This window comes from Mizuhopecten yessoensis, unplaced genomic scaffold, assembly GCF_002113885.1.
Source record: "Mizuhopecten yessoensis strain PY_sf001 unplaced genomic scaffold, ASM211388v2 scaffold2831, whole genome shotgun sequence".
Lineage (NCBI taxonomy): Eukaryota > Metazoa > Mollusca > Bivalvia > Pectinida > Pectinidae > Mizuhopecten > Mizuhopecten yessoensis.
Genome location: NW_018404741.1, coordinates 142,412 through 163,440, shown reverse-complemented (window position 1 = coordinate 163,440; position 21,029 = coordinate 142,412). Strand labels below are relative to the sequence as shown.

At 34.7% G+C, this 21,029-nt stretch overlaps 2 protein-coding genes across 2 annotated transcripts in view; one reads left to right on the top strand and one right to left on the bottom strand.

Annotated features, from left to right (window-relative positions):
* Nucleotides 1-13,619, bottom strand: part of LOC110446590 (cilia- and flagella-associated protein 161-like) — a 57,830-nt gene extending 44,211 nt beyond the window's left edge. The window contains exons 1-2 of the mRNA XM_021491800.1: nt 13,453-13,619; nt 11,982-12,071 (exon numbers count right to left, since the gene is read on the bottom strand). Coding sequence (XP_021347475.1) covers nt 11,982-12,071; nt 13,453-13,521 — 159 coding nt within the window. The 5' untranslated portion in view covers nt 13,522-13,619. The remainder of the gene's footprint in view (nt 1-11,981; nt 12,072-13,452) is intronic.
* A 434-nt stretch (nt 13,620-14,053) lies between these two features.
* Nucleotides 14,054-21,029, top strand: part of LOC110446589 (Golgi phosphoprotein 3-like) — a 20,914-nt gene continuing 13,938 nt past the window's right edge. The window contains exon 1 of the mRNA XM_021491799.1: nt 14,054-14,512. Within this exon, the coding sequence (XP_021347474.1) occupies nt 14,330-14,512 (183 nt within the window). The 5' untranslated portion in view covers nt 14,054-14,329. The remainder of the gene's footprint in view (nt 14,513-21,029) is intronic.

The following is a 21,029-nucleotide window of genomic DNA, read 5'->3' as shown; positions in this document are numbered from 1 at the left end:
TACCTGCGGCTATTGTTATTTCGAAGGTAAAGACCACAAGGTAACTACCTGTGGTTTCAGGCACAGGGACCCAGGAATTTGCTACAGTTGTTTGTTCGTACCTCTATCGCGCCGTGAAGTAATATTAGATGTTCTTCTTCTTCTTCTTCTCCTTTTCTTGTGATAAGGCATCATGTAGATTAACTTAATCTGAGAATTTAGGAAGTATAAATTATATGTTTTAGTGGTTAACACTATTTCTCGAAATAATTGCCGCCCCTCCTTCTAACCGCACCCAAGAAATGTACCCTGAACGTTTTGCTATATCAAGCTATGAAAATACTTCGTTTATTATAATCAAAGGCTAAGAAAGTGGAAAGCCGTAGTTGACTCCGTTTCCGAGATATTGTGATTTATCTGAAAAACACACCTTTGGCTCTGCGGCGATCGCCTCAATATTGGTAGCCCACATATGTGACTGTCACAAGTTCAACGCTGCCAAAACAGGCCTATACCGGGAAGCTTACTTGTGTAGGTAATATTTAAAGTACTACATACATATATTTTTGTTTTCCCCATTTTAATGAAGAAATGAGTTCCTACTGAGAAGGCAAATGATGTGCTGTATGCGGGTGTCTGAACACACATGCGGATGCTTTCTAAATAAATCTGTGTTTTTACATAATTCGTTAATCTAGTGAATGTAAATATTATACTTTGTATTTTGATCTCTAGAAAATGTATTGGTCACCCATATACAATACAAAGCAATTGAGTCAAAATTGAGTCAAATTAACAGAGGCGAACACCACCCCTTTCTTTACAATATGTAGATATACGTTTGAAACAGACGAAAACATGCACCGGTACAATCATTTATGCTCAAATGGAGCAGCAACCCGATTACTTTTACCCCCAGTTATAAAATATTGAAACATTTTTTTATTCTTTATGGAATTAAACACATAATAGATATACACACCAATTTAAAAAAAATGCAGAGGGAAAACCGGTCCGTTCAAGTCTCACAAAGATTAGTTATATATAATGTGCATAACAGGGTCCAGCATTATTTGCCTTGTTACTGACTTTCATCTGTCCGGTGATGCATTTGTACTGACTTTGATTTGCATATAATGTGACTCTTTGGCAGTACTTACACATTTTACTTATTTATCTTTTTCTTGAAATTGATCCTTATACCAGAGACGTAATATATATGTCTCTTCTTATACATTTTCCCATTATCTAGACTGAGGACATTGCAGTTAAATGGAAAATTGGAAGACACATAATCTACACCAATCTACATATACTGATTATTATATTTCTAACTGTTTTATCGCATGAATATGTTTATATGATTCCATGATAAAATGAGCATATTTTAGCAAAGATATGGTTTATTTATAAGTTTATATTTTTGATAAATTATGTGATAATTTACTGATGTAAATTAAACATTTATAGTGTTGATCAATATGTTTAACATGTGTGTATTCTAATGTTGATTTAGGCTGTTATGGATGTAATATGCAATGAGTTTAGACATAAATAAATAAATGAATATAAATATACTAACTTCAGGTACCCCCTAGCCCACCTGCTAACATCCCTTTGATGTCATACCTTGACACATATTGGTGCATCTTGGGCCTCCTGCTGTCAGCACTGGACACAGGTGTGTTTATTGTTATTTACATGTACACAAATGTCACACCTAAGTAGGCTAAGGGAGTGGATCGAGACGATTTTCATTATTGAACCAAGATATTAAGTGATAAATTGGGTATATTACATGTATATGAAGAGAAAAGGTTTGAATCTCTTAATTCAATTATATTTTGTCATTAAACGGTAATACTGAAAATATGCCATACATTTTGTTGACATTCACAAAGAGCATATACCAACGTTGAAGTTATTCTGTAAGCATTTTTCAATGATACATTTCCGGTGGGTTTTTTTCCATAGCGATGCCACAGTATGTGACTGTAGAGCAGAGAATATAAAGCGTATATGTCTGTGTAAATTAAAGAAATAATTGCAAACTGACTTTCCAGCTAAAATATAGAACCATTTTTGATTGACAACATTGAGAGTATTTGCGTTTATTCAACAAATTTCTCATCAGTGGTCAGAGTCAGGACACGCAATGTTTCCATGGTGTGTTGATAATAATAAGATACAGCATTTGATATAGTGCTCTATCTAGCTAACATATAAGCCACTCTAAAGCGCTTTACAGTACATAGATATACAATTAATATTTACATTAATCATTTCAATTTTGAGGAATTAGCAGGAGCTGCCTTATCAGGCGCTAACTACTAGTTCTATGCCACCTGGCTAATATCTCCCTATGTGTGTATGCCTGGAGATGTGATGTGTTCTGTTTATAGTGGGACCGTGCTTCCAACGGCATCATTTAAAGTGGTGCTCACTTGAATGCTACAGCACATATACCGCAACATCCACCCCAGACCATTGTATACTCCACCTGGGTTGTTGGAGTTGGGTGTCCAGGAGAAAAACACTTTCTCTGATATTCCATGCGTGGAAGGCCGAAGTATTCACCACTCGACCAATCCGCCCTATTCAGAGTCATCCATTTGATATCAATTAAACTCACTGTCTGGAAATTCTGGGAAATTTTATATGGCTGAATACCATCTACATAATGTTATCTCCAGCACAATCTGATTCCTCAAAACTAAAAAAATACTAATCTGTGATCTGACGCTGTATGGCCATGGCTGTTTTATAACTCGCCTATTCCTGCAATGGTGACTGCTAGAGGCGTTGAACTTTTGACGTCACAGACGATAGGGTCTCATTCACCGCGAGTTACGATTATGACCGGTTTTATACGGTTTTCGACATTTTTGTTTTTGGATTATATAAATAAAACTAAAATAATAATAAAACATTAGTTTTTATTTTCATTCAGGGTACACAATAAGACTCTCGGGTCCCTGTGGACGCAGATACCTCCATTGTCGACGTATGAAAATTAAATTTCTCAAACGAAATCTGGGAATTTAGGAAGTATAAATTAGATGTATCTCAACCAACACTTGGGGAGAATGATTACTCCGACATATCAGGATAAGCCCAAAAAACATTATTATAACTAATTAAATAGCTTATACTACTTTATATACGTCTCTGGTTGAACTTCGGGTATATAATAATGAAGAATGAAGATGAGTAACACTTAATGCCCCTTTCATTATGCATCGGAAACGTATTGTTGTGAGGCATAGATAGCAAAGGATTTCAAGGGATTAGGGGGTTGGATTAGTGTTTATTATTTGAAATAGTCTGAATGTGCTTTATGTCATCAATGTGATTCAAATGAGATTTAGATCACTAGTACCGTAATTTTTTTTTAAAAAGTGTGTTGGGGAGGGGTTAGGCGGTACCGATGTCATCAACGCCGACTTCAGTATCTGACGAATGACAGCATCATTTCTTTTAAAATAATTTTCTAACATACATAAGTTTTAATTTTCAAAAATTCCTTTCTTAGATCTGCAACAAAGAGGTATTTTGATAGGAGATAAAATATATCATTTATATCTTATAATTGGCACAAACATGTCCAGTATATAAAACCGTCCTTCTGTATGGTGACTACCCTGTATATGTATTTTTTTCAGATATAAGATAAGCAACTGATTCGTGTGTCAAGAGGTTGAATGAGTTTAGTATTCATTCCAAATTTCAAAAGAACACATCAAACTTTACACTGTATCTATTTGAAATTTTCATATTTTTCAACTTCTTTTATATCTCTAAGCACATTTTATTCTACTTAAAAACCATAAATTTATGTTTCTAGTTGTAACTATTTTATCATAATTTCAGCAAAATCACAATGTAAATCCTAACGTGTGAAGTCATCTTATATCAAATCCTTTTTGCTAATTTACCTGGATATGTAAACCAGAACAGACCGGTGTGTTAGTTACGATGATCATGATCGCTATCAGGGGTGGCCTTAGCCCAGCGGGGATTCACTACCTCTCACCGGTACTTCACGTTTAGCCCCCTGGGCATCCCCATTTCAGTAAAGCCAGAGCACACGCATATATATGTTCTAGCTGAAAGGCCTTTCGTTTAATACCGGACGTAAAACTATCAAAATCTATCTGTACTTGCTCTTATTTTAAGATTCAGCTACCGTTTTTTTGTGTCAGCACATCAGACCAGAAACGTAAATGTCTCTGATCAGACACTTTGTTTAAAATAGTTTTGTTTTAAAAAATAAACATCAGGCGGTTCAAACAGGGAAGTATAAAACCAGTACATACTATTCTATTATGGCCCTTTCCCGAGGGAACTGTTCTCTTATAGCGTTGTCTGGGGGGGGATAGTGCCCGAGCTGTTAGGCGAGGGCACTATACCTCCCCAGACAACACTATAAGAGAACTGTTCCCGAGGGAAAGGGTCATAATAGATTTAGTACATCACATGACTGTCATTTGACAATAAAAAGTAACATATTCAATAATTAACAACAAATGACAATAAGATATTTTTTCAGTAGATCTCTCCTTTTTTGTTGCGTATTCAATTCACTGGACTGAGATCACCGCTAGGTCACATACGGTTCCCCTATCCAGTAGGAAGTCTTTAAGGACTACGATGTCAAATGGTGTCACCTGCTTCGTCTTTATGAATTATTGAGCCTCTGCAAAGCAATCAGCATTCCTGATGCCGAAATTCAAAGCCATTTTAGCAGCCGACAACAATGAAGTGAAAGTAGAATATGTACAGCGCCCTCTAGGAGAAGGGGCAAAACTCTTAGCGTCACGCTACTTTTCCCGCAGTCTCAGCGGTCCAAAAAAAAGGTATAGTGCCCGTCTCCAGGTATAGTTCCCGTTGTCAAGGGTGGATGCTAACTATACCAAATAGAGCAAGGGTAGTTATCTAATAGCTATCCTAGTAATTATCATGTGATGTACTAAACTATAGTATAGTAACTCGGTAGTGAAGCGGACGTAAAACCTATCAATCAATCAATTATAGTATAGTATATATGTCTCTGGTTAAAGGATTTTAAAAGGAGATGGCCTGGGTAGTTTTTGGAAGTGATCTCTTCTGTGTTGTGGTCCTTACGCCAAAGGTACGACCCTTTTTGATGTGGCTCTAGATGTAAATTGAAGAATCTCGTCGGTATCACCCCGGACAGAATTTGAGTACAATTTATTTTTTTAGGTTTTTTAATGTTAATCGTTTTTTAATATATTAAGCATAACTTGTACAATGGAAACATAGTCAATTTGATGCTAATAATTATTTCACTATGATTAACAATACAGTAAAACCTCACTCCGGACATTAACTCGAGTTGACATTTCCTGTTGTCTGCAATATTAGTGAGAAAATATAGACAACCCAAAACTTTTGGACCCACCGTTGTTTCCGTCTCTGCCTCTAAACTTTTTGATGGGGGCATTTTAATCCAAAATGAAATTCGTCATCCACGCCAATTTGAATGGACAAAGTCTACATTCCGATTGTTTCAAGATCGGGTCACCCCGAATACAGTTTAAAAAAGGCGTTTGTAAAAAATACAATTAAATCATCTCTATATTTGTAACTAAATAACTGTGTCACTTTACGTAAAACAGCAACGGCTAAATCATGAGACATTTGCAGTTTTGATACAAATAAACTTTAATATTTCGATTTCTATTCGCAGACGACATTTCCCATTATGTAATTTTCTTGTAAGATACAATAATATGTATTTTATTGTGTATTATATGTTAAACTAGTAATTGTGCAAAATAATCAGGAACCGCTTGAATACTATAAAAAATAGCACCTCCATACCTGAGGCACGTGTCAACGGCGTGGCTGTTGGTTTGTGTACTCGACATGTCGATTAATACCGATAGAAACCAGTATGTACCCTTTATGGAATACAATATAGCAGATATACACTATTTCAAAATAAGTACAAGCTATATACATTGTAGGAAGATTACATGCAATGAAATGTTTCCAATCCTTTCCGGGACTTACCACATAACTGCTAATCAGGGGCGGGATCACCATTCGAGATTTCCAATTTTGTGGACACATTTGGACTGAATCACATCAAGTTACGTCAAGTTAATCAACAAGAAAAGTATCTGCTAATATTCCCCAGGTTCATATTTTTCTCTAGTTATCGATGTCGAATTTGAATTATACTTCGATATTCTCTATCTCTTTTCTATACCTCAGCGGATTGAAACATTGTTATTACATGTATATATAATACTTCTAGAAATGTAAAAGCTGTAGTATATTAATTCATAAAGAAAGCTCATGTGCTGTATTAATGTACTATTACTTCCTTTACCACCTATACCATTCTATATCGTCTATACTTCCTATATCACCTATACCCTCCTACAGTAACTATACGTCCTTTACCACCTATACCCTTCTTCATCATCTATACTTCCTAAACCATGTATACCTTCCCTTCATCACCTATACGTCATATAACACCTATACCCTCCTACATCACCTTTACTTCCTATATCACATAAACCCTCCTACATCACCTTTACCTCCTACATCACCTTTACTTCCTATATCACATATACCCTCATACATCACCTACATGTCATATACCACATATACCATCCTGCATCACCTATACATCCTATACCCCCTTTGCTCTCCTACATCACATTTACTTCCTATTCCATATATACCCTCCTACATCACCTATACTTCCTACGTAACCTAAACTTCCTATACCACATATACCCTCCTACATCCCCTATACTTCCTATACCACCTTTACCATCCTACATCATCGTTACTTCATATACCACATATACCTTCCTACATCACCTTTACTTCCTAAACAAACTTTACCCTCCTACATCACATATACTTCCCATAACCACCTATACCCTCCTATATCACCTTAAATTACTATATCCTCCTACATAACCTTTACTTCCTATACCACATATACCATCCTACCTCACCTTTCTTTCTATACCCTCCTACGTCACCTTAACTTCATTTCCCGCCTATACCCTCCTACATCATCTTTACTTCATACACCACCTATACCCTCCTACATCATCTATACTTCCTATACCACCTATACTTCCAATTCCACCTATACCCTCCTACGTCATCTAAACTTCCTATACCACCTATACTTCCTATACCACCTATACCCTCCTACGTCATCTATACTTCCTATACCCCCTTTGCCCTCATAATATAGACAATAGAATTGCATGTACACATAGAGATAAAACTACAAATATTTTATAAAATGAAACTCGCCATTGAGACGCACTAGTGATAAGCCTCTCTTCAATCCAGACTACCCTGCTGTCGTTACGAAAACCATCAGCCCATGCGTGCAGTGATCAAACTTAGATTTAGTTGAATTTGATTCATATATTCATATGAATAGAATGATATAAGTATGAAAATTAAATATCTAGAATATATAAATAACTAATTACTCAATTATTTTCTACTTATAATTTTACTGGTCAATTAAGGTATGTGTATAGACATGCATCCATCAATCAGCACACGACGCAGCCCAAATATTTGAATATAGATATAAGTCATTGCTAAACTTCCGACCGATTATTTCATGTATTTATCTATTTTAATTGTATATTTTTTTTCATTTTTAATTTGCAAACTTTATTATACATATGACTATTTTTTGTATTATATAAAAACATTTCAGAACTCGCATATTCTTAAAATAACCTGTACATATAGCTATCGATCGTTTTCTTAAATAACCAGCAAAACGCATATTCAACTCACATTCAACGCTAAATCTAAAACGCACATCAAACGGTCAACGCAAACGCAACGGAAACGCAACGCAAACGGAACGCAAACGCAACAGAAACGCAACGGAAAAGCAGCACACTTTTGGTAAAGAAAAACGGTCTAGGGTCTGTAGCAGTGCGGGATTCCTAGAGTGCGAAATGACGTCAGAGAAAGAATGGATTAATATATATAATGCAGCCAATAGGCGTTGTTGTATAGGAAGGTAGTCCGTAGAAATCATATGGTCCTTCAACTAATAATGTACATCAAAATGATGAATTGAATATGCATTTTGTCTATATTGGTTTGGTTTTCCATGCTTAATTAAGTATGGCTGATGATCCCCCCTACAGTAGAAATGTAAACTATCCATACTTTTAAGATAAAGAGTGCGTGGTAATTTTTGTAGTATCACCAAAAGGTATTAACTATTAAGACTTGCTTAAGTTCGGAACTTTTCTCAGCGGTAAATGTTACAGAAAAACTGAGGACATTTAATTCATCAAAATAGAATTCTCATTGACTACAAAAAAGATTTCTTAAAAAAAAAATGGAAAAAAAAAGTTGAAAATTTTATGACCTTTGACCCAACAGGGGAGATTTTAATTTGCCATTTATTTCTAATAACATGTGATTAGAAAAAGTTAAGCCCTAAAAAATATCTTCAAATGATATACTCGCATGAATGCTTTATAAAGAATGGTTTTTGAGTTATGGTGGTTTTAAGATTTTGACATATGATGTCATGGCGGCCATAATGGATTTTTGTCGTGCTTGAAAATGCTGCAATAACACCTTTCAATCATGACCTACGATATCCTTGAAATACTTTGAACATATCTGCTACCAATCAAAAGATTAGAATGCCACAAACTCATGAATCTGATGGTGAAGAGCCCCAATAAATAGAACAACACATTTGACCCCTATATGACCTACAACTCATCTCTCCACTTTGATTCTGTGTGAAAAATATTTCTATTTTCTAATTTGTTACACAGAAAAAGATTGTTCAATATTACCTGGGGGTTTTTTTTGTGTCCAAGTATAATCAAAGAACTGAGAGTCCTGAGAAAACAGCAAAATAGCACGGTTTTGACTTTCACTTTTGAAATTACTTTTAGGATAGGTCAAGATCATTCATTTACACAAAGTTCAAATCCCTTCATGAAAGCATGCTTCTTGCCAAATATTGTCACCCTGGGATTATTGAATTATCAAAACTTTTTCGAAATATTCTTGATTAAAGTGTTTTTTTCAACATTTGACCTTTGTGACCATGATGGTTGATCAAGGTCAACCATTTATTCAAACCTGATAGCTGAACATCTCAGCATCTTGCATAGCAAATATCAAGACTCTAGACCCTGTAGAACTCAAAAAGTTTTTTTTAAATTTGTTACCCAATATAGTGCATTTGAAATTTGACCCCTACCGAAAACCAAAACAATATGAGAGAAAAAGTTTGCTGTTGCATATCTATATTTTATATTGAAAGATCAACTTTATGCTTGATATCTTTAATGAAATATATTGGTATATGCTATTAACCAATCAGAGCCAAGCTGTGGCGGCCATTTTGAAATTCCAATTGCTCCAAAAAAGTTTGTAAGGGCCCCCAGAGGAAGACATACCAATTGTGGTTAATATTGCAATTAAATGCAGAATTGGAGAAGCAGATCGTTGAAATTGGTTAATAAAGTTGTCGGTTTTTCGAAAAAGATCACAGACAATAATGAACACGTCATATGATAGTAATAGGAAATGTTTCAGAAACAACAAAATATATCAAATTGATCCAATGGACATTTACTATCAATTACGAAAAGAATTTTCCAAAACAAATGAAAGACATGTCAAAATATCAAGGATCTGCAGTCATTTAGGCGAAAAGTCTGTGACTAGATTTGTGTATAATAATAAAATACATAACAAAAACAATAGATCTTTTCACCAGCTGTTAAAAAGACCTTACATATAACAAACTCATGTTCAAAGATAATTACCTGGACAATAAAAAAGGGGATATTTAATGGTTTCCTGAATATCATATCTGATATACATTTAAAAATTTCATATCTTTGATTCAAGCTGATAGAATCTTACAATTGGCTAGATCAATGTCAAGTCAACAGCCATGTGACTGGACTGTAAATGATGTACATGCAAAATTGATTATCCAGCCAAACTCTTAACCGCCTTATCCTGTACGAGCATTCATTGATTCAATAATTTCAGAATTTCTTCCTTGCAAACATTTGATCACAATATGGGACCATACACAAAACATACCACTGATAGTATACTGTGAGGATTTTTGATGCAACTGCTTATTAATTATATGCTTACATGGCAGCTACCTGCTTGGTTTAAAAACAAAAATATACTACCAAAATGGACATTTCTGGCAGATTGTAAACTCCCTTGTGTCTGGCATTTGCATCACTTGATTATTTACTTGTTTCATCAAATTTTCTGCATAACATACAGCAAATATAATGTAGGGTCTCAATGAACAGTTTAAGTCGCCCAAAAAAGTATTTCTATGTGGTCTTCAGCTTCACTTCAGCTCATTTGACACTCAGTTTAATGTAATTTTCATTTCACTGCTGACGGATGTAATGCATAAAATTTACCTCCTGTATAAAAGGTATCAGGATACTTTTTATTCTACATAAAAGTATCCAGAAACTGTTTGTTACGGGTTACATTTTATGCATGAGACGAGTAATATTGTGCACCTCAGGAAATAACATTCTTGTGGAGAATAAATCTGTCAAAAGCACTTTTTAAAACATATAATAGGTTAAAAAGAAAAACTGTTTTGAAATATTTTAAAATATGATTCTGATAACTGTTCTAAAATGTAAAATAAAAAAACACTATATATATCTGTGTTTTCTGTATATTGTGTTGTCCCCTATAATCTTGCACATCTTCTAGATCTGACTGACTGTTTCAGTGTGTACTTTAAGCTTGCCTTATTTTAGTACAGGGTATATTAGTATAGCATGTTGGACCTCTTATCCATTATAAAGGTGCTTGACTTGATTAGCCCAACCCTTTAATTTTGCATAAAAATTGGTGACTTTAGCAAAGCTAGCTAGTATTTAAAGTATGCAGATATTGATGCACAAGATATCACAACACAAGATTACCAGACCTGGCTATATTTGTACATTTGATATGTTACTGGTCACTGCTCACCATGTCTTTTCTGGCAGCTTCCATAAATTGTACAAATTATTTTAGACAACGTTAAAACTAGTGCCAAATTCTTTATTTCTTCAATTTGAAGCACTGATATATAGGGACAATGATGGAAAACATTTAGTTTCTTCTTCTTTACAGTTTCACCAGACCTTCTTGGCATAGAAGATTACCTGGAGTGTGTGGGGGTTGCAAAATTAGTTTATTTTTATTTTATTTTTTGTTTTTGTTTTGTTTTTGTTGTTATTTTGGATTTAACATAAAACCATATATACATAAGTAGTATTTAGTGTAGGACTAGGAGAGGTGCGAGTACAGCTGGAGTCAACTGATATCTGAAGGTGTCTACAGTAGCACTCTCTTCAATGGTTGCAGGAAGACTATGGTGCGCGGAAAGAAGGACCATTTAAGGGTGTCGTTTGTTGCGGATATATATATATATGTGTGAAGTTTTGATCATTTGATTTTCTGGTTCTACTGTCAATAGGAAAGAGAATATCAGTTGTAGGAACAGCAATGAGGCAGTGGACAATTTTATAGAATACTACAAGTCGTTTTTTAAGACGACGTTCAGCAAGGAGTGGCCAATGGAGATTTTCTAACATTCCTGACACATTGCTTGTATTATGGAAGTTATTGCATACATATCTAGCTGCACGTCGTTGAACCATTTCAATTCTGTTTGGATTTCGTGGTGTATGGGGGTCCCATACGCAAGTACCATACTCATGTTTGGGTCACACAAGTGACTGGTAAGCTTTGGCCTTGAGGTATTTGTAGTCTGAGTTTCATCTGGCCCTGACACCAGACTTTGACAGATGGATGTTACCAGATATTTATCTGTCAAAATGTCAAAGTCTGGTACATGTCAGGGCCAGAGAAAACTCTGGTTAAGGTATTTGGAGCTGTAACATTTTTGGAACTGTAACTTAATGTTGTTATCAAATCTATAAATTAATTCTATTTACCGGCTTAAAGAGCATCTGTGACAGTTTGGAACGCTTCTGGAAAGACAGCTCTCCCCTTTCCCTTTTCTCTAGGAAATCTTTCAAAGTATCCTGTAAACAATAGTTATTGTTATTGTAATATAATGCTTTAAAGGAGTTGTTATGCTGTCAGTACACTTTAAAATAAAAGTTTTGCATGTGTCATATCATTCACATATACTCTACAAACAATATAATTTCCAAGCTGGTAGGAAATGTAGTGACTTGAAATTAAAAAAAAACCACTTGAGTGTCCACTGATAAGGTCGAATTCAGGTCGTTTAGGTACCTGGTCGTTTAGGTACCCGGTCGTTTCGGTACTTCTAAAAGTCGTTTCGGTATTTCTGAAAGTCGTTTCAGTACTTCTGAAAGTTGTTTCGGTACTTCTGAAAATCGTTTAGGTACTTATGGAAAACACACTCTGGTACCAAGTTTTAGTCAACGTCACCACATTTTGCGTGCTGTATACCTTCAAGGGAAGTAACTCTAAGTCAAACTTGTGCTATAATATATGTGTTTGTATCAGTTTGTTATTTTGATTTGCGCATGTTTCTAATATTCTAACATGTTTAATTAATAAATAGCTAAGTATAGCAGGACATATAATATGTTTAATTCATATTTCAATATTCAATAATTTCTAAGTATAACGGGACATATATATAATGTATTAATAATAATAAATTAAGAATAATAATAATACTAAAACACATAACAATAACAATAGGTATTTCCATCCGAAATGGAAATCCCTAATTATTAGCTAAGCCTAACGGGACATATATATAACATATATGTTTAATTCATATTTCAATAATTTCTAAGTATACATCTGTAGCAGGACATATATATAACCGTCATTTTTATGACAAGTTGGTGAATTCCTCAACGTTGAGCTACTCCGATCTACTCATTTGAAGTTTGAAAACAATGATTGACTGATCTGCTGGATTGTTTTAACAACTACGAAAGCAAACGTTAAATAAACAACCAACAATAAATAATATTTATCAACTAATAAACGAAGTACCGAAAATAAACAACCAACAATAAATGACAAATGAGAAATGTTTATGAACTAAAAAAACGAAAAAATCGTTGAAGTACCGAAACTACTTACAAAAAGTACCGAAATCTCTTATTTTTGAAGTACCGAAACTACCGTGTACCGAAACGACTGTACCCCATAAGGTCACACGTATTTCATTTTTGCAGTCTTTCTGTTTTACATTAAAATAACAAAAAATAATTGTGTAATGACCATGACGATGCTATAGAATCCGCCTATTTCTCTATAAAATGACAATGAGAAGTCCACTGTACAGTGCTACTTCAAGCAATGCGAGTATCGCCTATCATGTCCATGACCATATCAGAAATGTCTGCCGAGTATAAGCTTGAGAAGTTACTGTACTTATATCTATCACGCGTGTTCCAATTAAATAGAGTATACCTCTTCTAACTGGATATCTTCATTCCAATTTCCAACCCGCACAGATGGGTTATACGTCCTGACATTCATTTCTGGGGTCTACGATTAGCTTCCAATCAGCCTAGTTGCACACACGTTCCCACTAGGCCTAACAGGGGCAATTGATGTTTACCTTGACAACTGCAATCCAACAGTGAATATAAAGTAATGCTTGTTACAATTCATCGACAAATAAATATATATATATAATACTTATCAATTTTATACCTATATTATTCAAAATATTAGATACGTTAATCATTTCTTTCCTTATTTATAATTAAACACTTTGTTAGTCTGCGAACCTAAAATGATGAAGTAAAAAATAAAAACACCGTAGACTGTGAATGATATCCGGAATTGTCCTGTTCTATGATATAATGCAGTATAACCAATGGTATAATTTCTTTGCAATGATGCAGTTTGTCAATATAGCAAGAAATAGTTTTAAAATGTGGTAACAAAAAGAGAAGTTTTCATTTTTTTGCGACCGGTTAACACAACATTTTATGTTATGAAATTTTCTGATGTTCCGGTTGGTTCGTTAAAGAATCTTCCTCGCCGCCTCCTAATTGTAGTTTAGAATATTGTATTTTTTTCTTGATCGTAGGCCTGGATTTGTTTAATTGATTAGTTAAACATATGACATTTTATAGGAAAGTATTTATATGCCTAAAGTAATTTTGTTTTTGCATATTCAATTATGTGACATATTTCAATATTGTATCAAATCTCGTTAAATCGCGTGTCTACGTCAAAATATTTCTTCCGCCATATTTGTTGTTGGTAAAGCGGAAAGGAAGTTGTCTCCAGAATATTTGCCAATATTAAAAACCTGGGTTTACATTTGGTGACAACAATGGCAAGCAGGTCAAGTGGCCTTGTTCAACGCAAGGTTGTGCCATCACATGGAGCTGAAGGTGGAAATGAAAACCGAGAAGATAATGATAATTATCAAGAAGACGATGAAGATCATGATTCAAAGGAAACACGTCTCACTCTGCTTGAGGAAGTTCTGCTATTAGGACTAAAAGACAGAGAGGTCTGTTCTTACTTTAAGTGCTTTATTTTCTTACAAACTTTTAGTGGAAATGCATATAATGTTTGCCTTTCGTACATTGTCTGAACAATCGATGAATTTTGATCATTCATCGATACGAAATCGTCTACGTCATCTAACCAAAGTCGTAGGGTCGTGTTGACATTGATTGGAAGATATGAAAGCTTTATTTTAATTCTGTATAGTTACAAACGAAAAAAACATAAGCTCTAATGAGCTTTTAACCGAATAGATATAAATTTAAGAAACGTAAGATATAACCTTCCAAACAGATTAGTTTGTTGCAAATGTCTGAAATACACATATATTATAACCTTATATAGGTTAACGGGGGTCCAGCTAGGATTTGAAAAGGGCATGGCAGTGCCGAGTAAAGGGGCTCATTTAGCTGCAATAACGTAGCTTTTTATATATTGCGTCGTCAGAGCTACGAAGCATTCCTATGCCAACTAATGGTGTAATAATACATATAATTCGCATCTCATATATATGAGTGTAATGTTATCATAATATTGCTTAATTATTGAAAAACGAATCCTTACCAATGCAAAAATCTCTTTCACCAAATTAGGCAAGTCTGTCGGTCACCCATAAAAGCGTCTTCAACCGACAACAAGCGTAGACATTCAAGTGACAGCAAGCGTCGTCAGACAAAATCTTGAAAAAATAATGAATAAAATAAACGACATCAGAAGATATGTAATTGTTAATATGACTATAATACACCTCTAACTGATAAACCCAATTTCAATGTGATATTTGAAAAATTGACCCGAGTTATGATGAATTGAATTTTTACGATCGGCAGCATGGCACATGGGTGTCATTAACCTGTACTGTTGAGAAAGTGTCACCAGACAATATTTATACATTCTTACTAAAGTAAGCGACATCAGGGGATATGTTATTAAGACTTGTATGTACCTATATACCAAAATTCATGTAGATATTTGAAACAATGACCGAGTTATGATGAATTGTTTTTTACGATCGGCGTCGTGGCCCACGTGTGTGTGACTATAAATCTACAGATCGTGAAGCATCTTTAGACTTTACCTCTAAAATTAACCTATAAAGTATGCAGACATCAGAAGATATGTTATTCATATATATGATTATAACACACCTATATACAAAGTTAAAGATAGATATTTGATCAAATGACTTGAGTTTTTGGTGATTTTTTGGGTTTTGACCATTTACAGAACAAATTCATACAATTTCTTCCAAGTGTGATATCAGATATGTATGAATGTTTGTAGAATTGATGAAAATGTTATTTTCTTTTAAATTATGAAATTAAAATTTCTTAATCTTATTCTTTTAACTCATGATCAGAACGCCGATTTTAGTTACCCCTACCCCCTATTTTTGTGTCGCCTGCGAAAAGCTGGTGACACATAGGTATTGCTATGTTGGCGTCGGCGTCCACACAGAGCTTTTCGTGCGATAACATGAGTTTCCTTGGGCCGATCAAACTCAAACTTCATGCAGTGCCTTCTTACCAAAAGGGCTTGCTTGGGATTGCTTTTCAGGTCCGAAGGTCAAGGTCACTGTTACTTTAAATAGAAAATCTGTTTTCGTGCGATAACTTGAGTTTCCTTGGGCTGATCAAACTCAAACTTCAGTCAGTGCTAACCATACTTGCATTTTCAAGAATTTTTTTATGATCCACTCCCGTGGAATTCTTGTTTAGTGAAAAAATACTATTTTTTTTACCATTTTTTGCAGATTTAACGCTTGATATAAAAAGTTCTGATTTTAAACTTTTTTTAATATTTAATGAATTAAAAGAAAATGTGTTTCTCTTTCTAATACATCCACAAAAATGGGGGGTTCATGTGCTTCTTTTTTTGTCCCATTATCATTTGTGTTATTTTTTTACCTTTTTCGGGTCAAAAATCAAAAGTGCTTCGGTTAAACTAAAAATGTAAAAAAATATCAATAAAATATCATTAATGTATAATTTTCCAGTTTGTTGCATTTAATTTTTATCATATTGAACATTATAAAGTTGTACAGCAAAATTGAACCTGCTAAAAATGGCGACACAATGACAATTTAAGTGATCAATCTAGTGTCAAAAATAATGAAATTTTGGCCTTTTTTGAAGCGCAAGAAATACACATTAAAACCCTTTAAGCCCTGATAATGCATTAATGCATCACCAGGCCTAGGCCGAATGATGCATTAATGCATCACCGGGTCTGGGACGAATGATGCATTAATGCATCATGGAAGTGGAAATATTTTGAAACAATTTTGAGTTGATAAAATATGCATATAAAATAATTTGTTTGTTATTATATGTGCCTGAAATCATAAATAGGCATTAAATGATTAATTTCAAACATATATTTGGCTTTAAAAGCACATTACGTCCAGGTATTTGAATTTCTGCTCACAAGAACTTCCGGTCGGACGGGAGCAAGTGAAAGAATCATTCCCGCAATAATTTTCATAAAGAAAATATTTTGTAATGCTGGTTCCAGAGCTTTCTAATGTTAAATACATCGCTGTTCAGTTAAACGAACTTATTGGATTTTGAAATGAATTTTAAAATCAGTATGTAATAAAATTATTGTGCAAAACACTGGTGCATCACATCACGGACACGGGAGAAAATATAACATTGAACAGTGCCATTCTACATGCCAGCATTTATGACTGAATTTTTGTTATCAATCCAAATTAAGTTCTGAAATTATGAATATGAATTGATATGCATATTCTGTTTTTTTGTTGTTGATATTTTTGTTGAAACTCTATAAACTTGAAACATCAGTCGATTGACGATTACTCTATACTATATATAGTAACAGTCAGAGATCACATGATCAAGATTCATTCAAGATGGCAGTGAATAAAATCCTAATTCCTGTTGTTGTTTTATTAGCTATAAGTCCAGAGTGAAATGAATCGTCAATATGTATTAATATATCTTTGTTAACTTATTTGAATAAAAAAAAAAAAAAGAACAAATGATCTACAATATGTTTCTAAAAGTAAGTAAATATATATACATGTAACTACCTGCTAGTCTATCATGCAAAAGAAAAACTCTACATTTCTGTATACGAACTGAAACTGTCGAAAAAAATTATAAATGTTTATTATCCAATCAAAATTATCATTTACATGGGTAGGTTTCGTCAGGGGTCAAGATATGATTATCTTTATGTATAGTAGTTCTTTATTATTTAATAAACTATGCATATATAGGTCTCTATTGCAAACCTTCTTTAACTAATACATGTACCTGTGCCTTGTAGCTATTATGGACAACCAACCTTACAGGTACAAAATTAAAGGCTCTATCCTGGTTTACTGACTCATTAATTGATGCTTGGGTGCGATATCAATTTGTGTCAAAAATTCAATACAGAGTTTATATGTATTTGTTGTTGGGGGAGGGGGAGGAGCTTAGAACAGTGTTTATATATACCAAACTAGAATAACCAGTCAAGAAATAATAATCAATTTAGAGTTAAGCTTATAACCTGAAGCATGCAATACTGATGTGCACATTATGGTTACATTGACGGAGCTTTGGAATGTCATATAATTGGTCACCACAAGATTGACACAGATGATTTTTAGCTCACCTGCCCGAAGGGCAAGTGAGCTTATGTCGTGGTGGGGCGTCCGTGGTCCGTCCGTCCTCGTCCGTCAACTTTTCCTTTAAACAACTTCTTTTGAAGAACGGACAGGCCTAGAGTCATGATATTTGGCTGAAAGCTTTGTTGGTAGGAGCCCTACAAAGTTTGAGAACGAAAATGACCTTGACCTACTTTAAAGGTCACAGGGGTCAAATATGTCAAAAACTTCAAACGACTTCTTCTGAAGAACTAAAAGGTATAGAATCTTCATATTTGGCTGATGGCTTCCTGGGATGGAGCTTAACAAAGTTTGAGAATGAAAATGACTTTGACCTACTTTCAAGGTCACAGGGGTCAAATATGTCAAAAACTTCAAACGACTTCTTCTGAAGAACTAAAAGGTATAGAATCTTCATATTTGGCTGATTGGTTCCTGGGATGGAGCCCAACAAAGTTTGAGAATGAAAATTACCTTGTTCTACTTTCAAGGTCACAGGGGTCAAATGTGTCAAAAGCTTCAAATTAATTCTTCTGAAGAACTGAGAGGTATAGAATCTTTATATTTGATTGATGGCTTCCTGGGATAGAGCCCGACAAAGTTTGAGGAAGAAAATGACCTTGACCTTCTTTCAAGGTCACAGGGGTCAAATGTGTCAGACACTTCAAACGACTTCTTCTGAACAACTGAAAGGTATAGAATCTTTATATTTGGCTTGTAGCTTCCTAGGAAAGAGCCCAACAAAGTTTGAGAATGAAAATGACCTTTACCTACTTTTAAGGTCACATGAGGCAGATATGTCAGACACTTTAAATGACTTCTTCTGAAGAACTGGAAGTTATAGAACCGTAATATTCGGCTGGTTATTTCCTGGGAAAGAGCCCAACAAAGTTTGGGAATGAATGTGACATTGACCTACTTTCAAGGTCACAGAGGTCAACAACGTTTTAATGGATTTGTTCTTAAGAACTAAAAGGAATGGATTCATAAGATTTGGCTGGTAGCTTTTGGAATAGAGCTTACCAATTTGAGAAAGAAAATGACATTGACCTACTTACAAGGTCACAGGGAAAAATATGTCAAGCAACTTCTGAAGAATCAAAAAGCATAGAATCTTGTTATAATATTTTGCTGGTAGTTTCAACAGATGGAGCCAACAAAGTTTGCGAGGGAAATATTTTTATTGCAATATAATATTTAATGAGAATATTTTGCTATGACTGCTTTAATATTCAGGTGAGCGATACAGGCCCTCTTGGGCCTCTTGTTTAGTCAAGGCAAGGGTGCGCGTGGGTGTAACATGCGCTGGTGCACGTGACACCCCTTTGGATCTGCCTCGGCTCTATATGACTGTCTCACACAGGATCACCTCCCTGGCAATGGCACACTTGAGTCACGTGCTATGTGTGCTACATAAGATATGTAAGTGGACTGCAAGACAAAATAGCCAAACAAAATTTGGTTGCACTAAATGCCATAAATATCTGTGCCTTTCCCAATGTTTCTCTGTGTACAATTCACAGGCAAAATATTTCTGAATGGCCTAGCAGATGTACTGCAAGATGTACATGTAATTGTGATATCTTGGCTGGTACCACAGAATAAGATTACATGTATGTAAGGCCTTGCTGGTACTAATCTGTGTGGAGATTGCTCAACAACATAACAGCCAAGAGGAGTTGTCAATTTCTTGAAAATGTATGATAAAAAAAAGTAGAAAAAAGATAATAATAATACTTCCTGAAAGTGGAACACAAAAAAGTGCATGCTGTATTTCGGAAAAATACAAGTGAAATAAAATCCTTGAATGTGAAAATAAGGGTAAAAATAAATGCTGAACTTTGAAAAAAACACAAAGTAGACAGAAAATGCTGGTCCTATTAAAATATTTATCTATGTGACTACCTTCTCATTGTGCTAATGTTTAGCACTTATTAATTTGATTGGTTATTGTCTTGTATTTTTTTTTTATTGTGATTTACATTCATGTTCTTTCGTTTTAATATGTGTTATTGTAGACTAGTGTTGTGCTTCCTGACATTTTTTGTCAGCTGGAGTTATCGCTCCTGTCGTTCATGACGCAATGGTCGACTTACTTAAAAAATGGCGGCATGCAATCATGCTCGGGATTTAACATAAATACTGAAGATATTAGGATGTGTATGCTGTAATCGGATCTCCTAGTTTTAGTTAAAACATATACATTATACTTCTCATTGAATAACAGTAAAATGTGTATTGCTGAGGCACGCACTGCTTTGGTGGCGTAAAAACGAAAGTAAAAAAATTGGACTTCTGTTCTCCGCAAGCGCAACATGTAAATAGGCAAGCTATCAGCGCATATTTTCTTTTATTCTTGCTATTATTATGTTCTTTACATAAAAATGGAAGCTTTATGTATTCCTTCCATAGATTTATGCCAGAGAACTTATTCCACGCCATATTTTCTACAGAAATCGTGTTTAACCGTGCGTAGTCAAAATGAGACGTCAATTGTCCTGAATCAATTCAGGCCAGGAAAAGACACGTGCAAATAATATCAGGGCCAGAATACCCATCATGCAATTTAATTCAGTAATGAAAGTGTTAATACACATTTTCAAAATGGCCGCCAAATTGATAATTTTGTTAAATTCTTGTAAAAAAAAGTTCTACAAACAACAGGCATCTAGTTTTAAGTTCACCTGAGACAAAGTCTCAAGTGACCTATTGCGATCACCTTTTGTCCGTCGTCGTCCGTCGTCCATCCGTAAACAATTTACATTTTTGACTTCTTCTCCAAAACCCCTGAACCAATTTCAATGAAATTTTGCAGGGACCTTCCATGGACAAAGGTCAACAAAAATAGTTGCCGGTTTAGTCCTAAGCCCCCAGGGGCCTGAGGGGCGGGGCCAAAAAGGGT